The following is an 11,462-nucleotide window of genomic DNA, read 5'->3' as shown; positions in this document are numbered from 1 at the left end:
TTTCATTTATTCTTCTGATTCATCTATCAATTTACTCAATAATAAGTCATATAGGTAGTTTTTAGGTGGTCCTCTTGAATAATTAAAATAAATTATTTATGATTCACGTTATTCCGATATCCTTAGATATATATTATAGCTATACCCTCTTAGCTCTATTTTTTGGAGCTTTCATAGAGACTCCAACTCAACTTGAGTTTTGCTATTATTGGTTAAATTTCATTATTTACTCATTGATGTTTTGGATATAAAATTTCTATATATCTCAATATTCGCTTATTGACTCATAGTTAGATATGACATAGGTTATGTGCAACTCAATAACAAGATGATCATTGTGCATAATGAATATAATTTGGTTATCGTTTAAACATATGGTATGTTTTGAGTGTTCTATTCCTTGATTGTTGCGTTATATTTTGATAGTTTATATAGATGAGAATGATAAAAAAAATGTTATTTAGGACAATAATAACCCAAAAATAGAATCAAAATCTTTAAAAAAAAAACAAAATTAGAATAACATAAACCCTTCAAACAAAATATACATATATTATATGCAATGAATCATTATATATATATATATATATTGTTTATTCAAGTGGACTTCCAAATGGCTAGTAGTTTCATATTATTGAGTTAGTTCAGTTTTATATAAAGTACGTACTTAGAATATTAGTCACTCAGCTCCTGTTTAATCGATTAATGAAGATATGCAACATGCCAACATAACTGAATTATATTCAAAATGTAGCGGACTTGTAGTTTCAACTTTCAAGACTAACATCAAATGTAATCAACTAACATCAAATATTTCGAAACGATATTTGGCATTTTAGTGAGTGCAAATATCTGAAAAAATCCGATATTTACCAGTCTTCGTTCCACCCACCTTCTTCAACTAGTCAAAATTTCAACTACCATCTCCTCATTCTCTCTCACTTTCTCTTCAAGATGGACTCCACAATTTATTTCTCATTCCTCATTTCAATCTCATTTCTTTTCCATGCATCATCATCATCAGCTTCATATGCAGGTTCACAAGAAGCAATAGTCTACCCTTCAAAAGTAAAACAGATCTCATGGAAACCAAGGTACCCCTTCATTTCCACGTGTCCATTTTCATAACAGAAATAACAGTATTGTAATTTATGTTGTTTTATATGCAGGGCTTTTGTTTATGAAGGGTTTTTAAGTGAAGGAGAATGTGATCACTTGATAACTTTGGTAAGTTTGATGAAGTTTTGTTTGTGAATGTTATTTTTTCAAGTGTTTTTAAGATGTTGGCTTTTGTTGTTGTAGGCAAAGTCTGAGTTGAAGAGATCAGCTGTTGCTGATAATAATTCTGGGAAAAGTAAACTTAGTGAAGTTCGAACTAGCTCTGGGATGTTTATTAGTAAAGCAAAGGTTGGGTCTCTTTTTTCTTTATTTGTTTATGTGATATATATATATTTATATATGAAGTTATATGAAGTAGTATACGCTAGTAAGTAGTAACTGATTGAGATGCTATAAGAGAAGAATGAAAAGCGTATAATGGATTTGTATATAGAGCTCGAAGGTTAATGGGGAATAATGCTTTTGTACTCTTAGAACACGATGACTATGAAGTAGTACATGGTAATTGTATAACCACATACAAACGTGAGGCACTAACTGCTGACCTTACAATCTTCCCTATAATAAAATTGCCTAGTTTTCCATAGGGTTGTGGTGCCTCTCATTTCCATATTTTATTTAGTTTCTTCCTTGTAATTGCTGTATCGAGCTTTCGAAGGGTCTTTGGTTAGCCTACTTCTGTCACTGAGTTACCGTCTGACTTTATGTAGCATCTTACCACTTAAAATACAATGACCTCAAAACCTAAAACCAAGAATAAAAACATACTAATCCTCACTTATCTGGAAGCATGACTTTGCCGATCCCCCACCTAAGATAACAAATTGATGAAGTTGAAATATAAAAGAAACTAATGAATGGAATCACTCATGTTCGGAGAGGAATCACTCACCCCTCAACAAGAAAGAAACATACTTTCTTTCTTGTAAAAATTATTTGGTGGAATAAGATCCGATGCCCCATTAATGGTTTTGTAGTATAAGTGTATAACCACCTACATCAATTCTCCCCCTCTCGAAAAGAATTCATCCTCGAGTTCGGTTTTGAAAGATGTCAAGTAACTGTTGAAGTCGATGATCCAATATATCTACACTTCATTTGGCTCCTAGTGCAGGGGATACTCGCCCATTAAGTGAGATAGGCGGTCTCTTTAGGCCCATATTCATGAAGGCACCATAAAAATTTCTGCGTACATATTGTATAGGATGGCATTCAAAGTCAGCCACTTGTATAATAAAGAGGGAAATGGAATTCCTGAAAGCTTGTCCACAAAGATATTAGCATAAAAAAATATCTTCCTGAATATAGGACTCACAATTCAATTGCTAGGCGAAAAATGTTTTCTTAAGGTGTAATTACAGAAGCAAAGGTTTTTCCTTAAATTAATCCTATATTTGTAGAACCTTATTATTCTTCTTTAGCTGAAAAAAAAAACACCTTTTCATTTAGTTGACTTTCACTATTTCTTCAAGGTTAGTCTCCACGCCTTGGATGTCTACTTGTTTAGCTGCTTATGATACATTGTTATATTTTCACATTCAAACTTCATTTAATCATCTATATCTTGAAACCACACTAACATGTGATACCTTTAGAATGAATTTTTATCCCACAATGTTTCTTAACGTAAACTTTGAAATATTTGTGCATAGGATCTTGTTGTCTCTGGTATAGAGGAAAGGATTGCTGCATGGACCTTTCTCCCAAAAGGTGCACTATCATGTGAATTTCTTTGCTTGTTTTATCTTGATTATTAGTAGTCTCATTTAGATTTCTTAGCATAGCATGCAGAAGTGATCAATATCATTATCAATTGATTTTCAACCTATCTCCCTTAGGAAACAAACCCCACCCTATATTTCTCTCTTCTTATTAGTATTACACAGCAAGCAGTATATTTGAGTTCACAGTATTTCTTGCAAAAATATTGTTACCCTGGCTTTTGACATTTTGTTGATTGAGGATCCTTCTCAATCAACAAATGCCAAGGGAAGGACACACAAAGCCCAACCTATATTTTCTCTGTCTCACTTGAGCGACATGGTGGAAGTGAACTGGAAACATTATTATGAAATTTATATATTTTCTCTATTTAGGATTTTAAAGATTTATAGACTGCCCATCTACTCCGTTCATAGGCATCAACACACTACTCCACTGATTGAAAGAGTGGAAGGCTAATAGTTGTAGTCCTTTTGTAACGAATTAAAACTACATCCTGATTCTTACTGCATGTTATGTAAATGGAATATCTATATAACAAAGAAGGGTGGTGCTGGACATCCAACACCACCTCTTAACCTTTGGATCTCGCTTATGAGGTGGCGAATCCTAGGGCTTATGAGATGTGGGTTGTTTAATAGTGTGGAACAAGAGTGTTGCATCATTCTTGAAGTCAACAAATGCGGCTGGACTTTTAGTGGGACTTCGGTTGGACTTTTTTATCGGGCTTCTAATGGGCTTTGATTGGAGTTTTTTTAGTCGGACTTCGGTTGGAGTTTTTTTATTACGGGGGGCGGATGCGTGTCGGGGGTGCTAAAGGCATGCGTGTCGTGTTGTCTGACGGGCGGATGCGTCAAAGGCGCCGGCGCACGATCCGAATCTAAATGTCTGGGGGATGTCGCGGCGGGCGTACGATTTGTGTATAGATGGGGCGATGCTTTGGGGCACACCGGCGCGTATCAGTAGTATCTGGGGCGGATCGCCGTCGGGGAGCCCGAATCGCGCGTGTATCCGCGTCGTGACGAGGGCAGATCTTGGCGTCGGGGGAGCCAAAAGCGCGCGTATTTGTGTCGTACGGCATGGGCAATTACAAGGGGGGGGGCGAATGCGCGCGGGGCGCAAAGGTGCACGATATGTCTTTGTCTGCGGATGTGCGTCGGTCGCCGGCGCGCACGATTTGTAGTAATCTGGGGCGGATGCGCGTCGGAGGCGCCGAAGGCACGCGTATCTGTGCCGTATGGGGGCAGATGCACGTCAGGGTGCCAAAGGCGCGCGTATCTGTGCCGTACGGCACGGGCAAATACTAGTTAGGTACAAAAGACATCTTGATTAATGAATTTATTCAACGAGACCTTACTTTATAATGTTTTTGGTCCAGATTTGCATGACCATATATGTTTTCTCTCTATGCATCTTATTTCTTTTAGCTAGGGAGGAGAGGAAGTAGTCAACATTCAATAATCGGACTTATTCAAAGTCATTTGTTTCATGCTTTTCAGAAAATGGAGAAGACATACAGGTATTGAGATACGAGCCTGGACAAAAATATGACCCACACTATGATTACTTTGCCGATAAGGTTAACATTGCTAGGGGTGGGCATCGAGTAGCCACTGTGCTCATGTATCTCACTGATGTGGCCAAAGGCGGGGAAACAGTTTTTCCACAAGCAGAGGTTAGTTCAAGTGTTCCAAACTAATTATTTTATATCTAATATAATTGAATAATATAAAGTACTGGCTGTTTATCGCTCTATGTTCTTGGGCTACTTTTGTACAATTGTATTTTGTTCTGTGAGGCAATTCCGACAACAATGTGTTGGACAATTCATAATTGAAATATGGACATGCACTACACCATAAATGACGTTTAGCATCGAAAATAATCGTTACTTATATTTTTACTAACGTTTATATCCGTTACCTCTGGGGTGTTACACTCACTTGGCCAAAATTTAGTAACAAATATATTTGTTAGTTAAATTACTTTTAGTAATAGTTATATCCGTTGGTGTCTAGTTTGTAACGAATAGTCAACTATTGATTGTCTGCAAAAATATTTCATTTCTAACAGATAGAAGTGTTAGTGTTTGGCGGGGGCACTTTCATGTTAACATTTAGCGTAACGGACAGTTACTAAAAAGTAGTCTAGTGAAAAAAGCATTTTTTTTCTGGCGCCAAATTGTTTCCACCCTGTACATCTGATTATTCTATCTTACATATGAAAATATTACTTTCGATTACAATTCAAGCAACAAGTGGAAAAAAAAAGGATCAAACATTATTGAAATAAAGCCACCACTCCAAATTCCAAATTTACAGACCAAACATGTATAGAATGTATTAACCTAATCATATCCAAGTAAAGTTCAACAAGGATTGTAAGACAAGAAAATACAAGCTAACAAACACTAACAAGTTGACACAGATAACAATTCAATTGATCAGAAAATGCCAAGCATAGTACAAAATATCAGGATATGGGTATTTATCGATACTCAATTTCTCGATATGTGTCGTGGATATATCCCCCTCTTTGGGGATATTTGATATTGTTTCACATGCAAATATCGTGGATATATCCAAAATATCGTAGATATTGTGGATATTTCTTGATATATAATGATACATTATTTATATTTATTTGAAATATAATGGAAAATATTAAATAAAATTGTTACATACCCTAAATATCGCAAAATATCCCCAAATATCGTTGAAATATCCCCGATATTTGCAGTTGTATATATCTATGAACATATCGTGATATTTATGTATCTTTATTTGAAATCTCGATAGATATCGACAAATATCGTGATATATCGCGATATTTTGTACTATGACGCCAAGTACCAGTCATATGCAGCACCACCATCTGCACCCTTACATTGTTGAAAATGTACACCTGTTTTTACAACAAAAAATGCCACCTTAATCTCATACTTCCAACTTAAAAGAAGAGACTGCAGAAAGTTGGAACCTAAAATGTAGTTTTATACCACAGAATCATCTAACGCATATATTACCTCAATGAAGGCATTAGGATGTGGACAGTTCTGTTTCTTTGAAAATCTTAGAGTGCACTCTGCAGCAATACTGCAATATTAGGTGTACCTCTCATATGGCGTTGAGATCATTTGTATCTGCATTCAAATTCTTGCCTACCTTAAGCTTCAAGGTGCTGAACCTTTTTTTACGGTATTTTGAAGTCAATACAGCAACTTCTGATTTGCAAACAATTGGAATTCTTACATGGGAAAACGAATGAGACAACTAAAACTGAAATAAGCTCCTAAAGCCATAAGTCTGAAACCTATATTGAAAACTACTATACCTTTATGTCAGTGGTTATTGTATTTGTTGAGACCGCCAAATAATCTGATCTCCACAGCAGTACGCGAATGCTATTTGCAACCGTGTCGACTAATTCCATCTCAACTCCCGCCACGTCAAACACATGGGCATCTGTTTGTTCCATTGTTATGATGTTGAAACCCACCAAAAGATAAAGTCAGGATCCCACTATTGTCTATCTATAAAAGAAACAGAATGGAACAAACTACACCTGCAGTCTATCTTATTCGACAACCTTGGAATTCACTAACTAGTACATATAACTGTAAAACTGCATGCATAACTTTGATGGTCCTAGAGTTTGTAATCTCACCTTCACAATTCTCGAGGCTTCAAAATCGAACAAGATATAGATCTGAAATGTCAAAAATCGCAGTTGACGTTGTTCTCTTAGGTCTCGTGGGTATATAAAGAAGAAGCTGTGTAACGTTGACAAATAGAAATATAATTACCCGCTATCCAAACTCCAGTTTTGAGGTTGGTTAGGATGCAAGAACTGCCAGTCTGCAGAATGCCTTTACAATCTATCCCTCTTGGATTTTCAGAGGCAAAAAAAGCAACTCAGCCAGAAGGACAGTAGGAAAGCTAATATAGAAACCTCAAGTCCTCATCCAATCTAACAATTTTCATTGGTGCAGAAGTAAAACATTAACATCCAGAAGACAAAATTAAAAACTAAGTTAACCAGTACAATCCTAGGCAGCCCACATTGCTTAAAAGAGTGCAACTGTTAGATTACACATATCTTCGCTCAAGTGCAACAATCTGTAATCCTACCCAAAGCCTGATTGCTTGTGAAAGTGATAACATCATGTCCTTAAAAATAAAGTAAGTACCCAAAAAAATGTCTCAAATGCAAATAAGATGATGAGATTCAAGTGCGGGTAAACATGTTGTCAGTTCCATACGGGTGGCAATATTCAGAAGAATACATGATCTACTATTACAAACATAACAGAATTGATTTAGGGTTCCAAGTGAATCTGATAGAAGTGCATAAACTTATATACGATAGACTAGTATCTCACATACTTTCACAACTAGTCTTTCACACTATCAGTTGGGTTTGAGACCCCTTTTGTGTGGCACAACACAATAAACACGCCATTCAATACAAACTTGAAAATTTATTTCTTATACATAGTTTTTCTTCAAATCTAGGTATCATTTTTTCGTCTTTTTTGCTTAAGAAAGGAAGACACTAGTTCCTCTTGCAAACAAAAAAAATTAAAACATCAGATGGAATAAAAGGAAAAAAAAAACTTACCTCAAAATCCCTACCTCCTTTTAGCCAAGGGCTCAGATACACAGTATGCTCTTGTAATTTTTAACTAATTCCTGTCTTAGGTCTAGCTCCTTGCCGAACCACTTTAGTTGGTCTGCATCGATTGGAATCGGGTTAGATTTGATCATCTGTAAAAAAAAATATAAATAGATAGTGAAGAGTGGGAGAAAGAGTATATACCTCATTGTGCATGTCACTCAAAGAAGGGAGTAATGCTTTGCTCAACTGCCCATGGGTGATGCAAATCGGACTCAAAAGAAATAAGGTAACTTAAATCCTACTTTAGAATAGTGATCTGCTCTTAAGAACCCGAAAAATCTCTCATTGCACCAAGAAGTTTACTTCATTGACATGCTAATATAGACATATAGTGTGACTAAGAGTAAGCTAATACCTGATTTGACAACACTGGGGCTATAAGATCAGATACTAGTCCGAGACTCCAAGCCTCACGGCATGTATGAAGAAACAAACAACATATTGCATATATATCCACATTGATAAACCTAATGAAGCAGTAATAACCCAAGTCAAAACTAAGTTGCATGCAAGAGAGTCAAATTTTGGCTACGGTCCTTTCCTTTATTAAGGTTAGCATTTTCAAAGATATAAGTGAATGAGAATGCTTACTGACTAAGATTAAAGACCTCCACTTGTTGTATATAAGGTTTACCGATAGGTAACTCCTCCCCTGGTAACATAAGTTTCCGAAGAAGTAAGAACTTTTTTTATTTGCCAACCACACAAAAATAAGGGCAACAACAAATTTGATAGTTATGTAATTTGTATACAACAAACAATCCATATAGAATTAGACTTTTCACACACCTGGCAGGCGAGATCCCCAAAAAACTTGGATTCCCAAGACTTTTTATAATACATGCAGGTTACAATGATTCTCTCACAATTATATTGGTTCAGAAATTGTGCATATGAACAAAGACAATAGTACATGAGCAACTGTAAAATGGCACTGAAAAAGCGATAGGTATAGCTTCATATGGCATAAATTAGTTTATGGAGTTACAGGTGCCATCAATAATTAAAACAACTAAGTACAAAATTGTACCTAAGTAGAGATAAGGTCAGACTTATTCAAAACAAGAGTAAGCAAAGTCCAGTCAATTAGGCCTAGTAATAAGCTTTATCAATGGGAGGATCAAAAAATTCAGAACTTCTTAAAAAAAAAACTTTTGAATCATTCATCTCTTATAATCCAATCAACAGAACCAACTAAACCTCCTCACTTAATAATTCACCCCCAACAACAAAGAAATATTCACAAAACATTTTTTTTTAATACACCCATATCAGAGAAAACCCTTAGCAACGCCAATAAATTTCATAAGAGAAATGCATCGCCCACTAATGTAATTGAATAAAAGAAACATCATTTTTGAATGGAAGATACAAACCTCTAACATTGAAGCTTGTTCTGGCCAATGATAACCTCTAGCTACTGATGAAAACAGAACCATGAAATTGAAAGTTGTTTTGCCATTCATAACCTTAACTCAACGAAGAATAAAACATTAGAACGAGAGAGAGAGAGAGAGAGAGAGAGAGAGAGAGAGAGAGAGAGAGAGGTGATTACAACGTCAAACTCTAGAACTGATACAGAGAATTTAAAAGAAATAATATGAATTATAAAGAGAAAGAGAGTACATGATTGAAGAATAGATAGCAGCATTCGTCAATCGTTCTTCAAACTTCGTTCTTTTTATTCAGAGTTCATCTTCTGGCTCCGCTTAGTGGGAGAGAGAATAAAAATGGGGGGATGAAAAGAGAGAGAAGGAACAGAGATGGGTGCGTGACCAGAAGTGTCTGCTTCGATTTTTTTGTTTTTTTTTTTTTTTTTTTTTTTGCATTATTATTTTTTTTGTAAATTTTTCTATTGTTTTGAAACCTTACTCATAGATAAAAATGTTAGAAAATCCCAAAATAAGCGTGAACAAGTAATTAAATATTTATTCTCAATATTTGCTAACGATTTCTCCCATAAGTAACAGATATATCCGTGACAAAACTTGTAATGGTTATATCCGTTACCAACCAAAATTTTGGTCTGTTAGAAAATGACTGTTCTGGTGTAGTGATATATGAATAAAGCGCATGCCGTCAGACCAGTTAGCAGTCGAGAATATAGACTGGGGGTGTAGAAAATATCCCATTGTGCTCAGTCTTCAAATTACAACAAAGTGAGCTACTAAACGCTCACCATGCAACTCAGGGAATATGCAAGTGATTTTCTTTGAAAAGGCTGCAGATCTCAGAATTTACCTTCTTTTTAGACTATGATAGACCAAGTCTATGCCAGCCAATCATATTAAAAAAATATTTCTTTCTAATTTCCTATAGCTGTTTGTAATTCTGCTGCTCTCTAGATGCCAATAGTTTATATTCCCCCATTTTCCCCTCATGGAGGAAAACACTAAGAGCAAACTATGTTTAGAAGTGGTAGATGTATCTTGTTACTCGTCTTGATAAAGCAACTTATTTAGTACATCTCTTAAATGTTGTTACTAGGAATCTCCACGTCGCAAACCAACAACTGATGATGATTTATCAGACTGTGCAAAGAAAGGAATTGCAGGTGATCTCCCTATGCACTTGATAACTGATTTTCCTGGGTTTTTTTTTTGCTACTTTCTAGTAAGTTTATTTTTCATTGACACGTTGTTCATATTCTGCCCAACCATATATAAAAAATTCAGTAAGACCCAGAAAAGGAGATGCACTTCTCTTCTTTAGTCTCATCCCCAGCGCTACCCCAGACCCTCTCAGTCTTCATGCAGGATGCCCAGTACTAGAAGGTGAGAAATGGTCTGCAACCAAGTGGATACATGTAGACTCATTCGACAAGATCTTGGGTGATGTTGGTGGCTGCTCTGATGAGAATGAGAGGTGCGAGCAATGGGCGGCTTTGGGAGAATGCACCAAAAATCCAGAATATATGGTAGGTACTTCAGATCTTCCAGGCTCATGCAGGAGAAGTTGTAAGGTTTGTTAGTAATCCAGAATATATGGTGGTACTTCAGATCTTCCAGGCTCATGCAGGAGAAGCTGTAAGGTTTGTTAGTTTTGAACATCACCTATGAACCATTTTCTTGTAGCTTTTTTACACGTTGTCATTATAGGTCTTAGCCAAAGTTGTGTAAGAGTTAGGGCATCCATTGGGCAAATTATTCTTTAATTTGACCTTCTTCTATTGTCTAGACCTGCTCTTGTTTGTATGTATAATGTATAATATGTAGAGTACTTGAAAAATTGGATTTTCTGAAATGATAAAGTTGAGATTCAGTTCTGAACCTAATGTCATCTTACTGCTACTTTGAATGTTATATTCCTTTGATCGTGAGAGAAATGACCTTAGAGTCAGATGTTACCTGGAACATTATAGGGTTTAAGCATGCTGCATGAGAATGAACCTTTTACAGAGGCTTTGCTAAAGTAACAGTATTGTTCTTGCATCTTCCGTAGCATTACTAGATCGATCCATAGCAGTTAAACAAATTCATTTTCTTATGTAAATATAGGTATATGAGTGTTCTTTTTCTCAGTTCATCAGATGTCATAGAACACCTCCAAAGGGCAAACTAGCGCCCTGATAGAAAAATTTAGATGTCGGTCCCAGTTAAAGTTGTCTCCACTTTTTAACGTGTCTTTTAAGCATGCCTAATTTGTGTGGGTGGTGTTGCAAGTGTGACGGGTCTCATGATATTACACCTAATATCATACTATTCTTCTCTTATACTTCAGCAATTCAACCTTTGCCTGCATAGTTGTTGATGCTGGAAGCTTTGAAATTCTGCTTTCTTTTTGGTGTCCAAAATATTTCCTGAATTGGGGAACATTATAAACAACACTCAGTTCTATTTTCAGGGAAGTTTCACTGATATTGGTTATAGGAAACTGTTGAAGACGAGCTAATGTAGATGTAGACACAAACTACTGAAACTAGTGACAAACGAGCGAAAAAATGA

The 11,462-nt window shown here is 35.9% G+C and overlaps 1 protein-coding gene across 1 annotated transcript; it reads left to right on the top strand.

Moving 5' to 3' along the window:
* The first annotated feature begins 780 nt into the window (after window positions 1–780).
* Window positions 781–10,792, top strand: LOC147517723 (2-oxoglutarate (2OG) and Fe(II)-dependent oxygenase superfamily protein). Its single transcript, XM_086589841.1, has 7 exons — window positions 781–1,094; window positions 1,170–1,227; window positions 1,303–1,407; window positions 2,772–2,829; window positions 4,341–4,516; window positions 10,006–10,072; window positions 10,194–10,792. Exons 1-7 carry the CDS (start codon window positions 955–957, stop codon window positions 10,487–10,489), a joined length of 900 nt encoding a protein of 299 aa, XP_086445967.1. The 5' UTR covers window positions 781–954; the 3' UTR covers window positions 10,490–10,792.
* The last annotated feature ends 670 nt before the right edge of the window (window positions 10,793–11,462 follow it).

This window comes from Coptis chinensis, chromosome 2 (assembly GCF_015680905.1).
Source record: "Coptis chinensis isolate HL-2020 chromosome 2, ASM1568090v1, whole genome shotgun sequence".
NCBI lineage: Eukaryota > Viridiplantae > Streptophyta > Magnoliopsida > Ranunculales > Ranunculaceae > Coptis > Coptis chinensis.
Note: the sequence above shows the minus strand (reverse complement) of the source record. Positions and strands in the feature narration are given on the sequence as shown.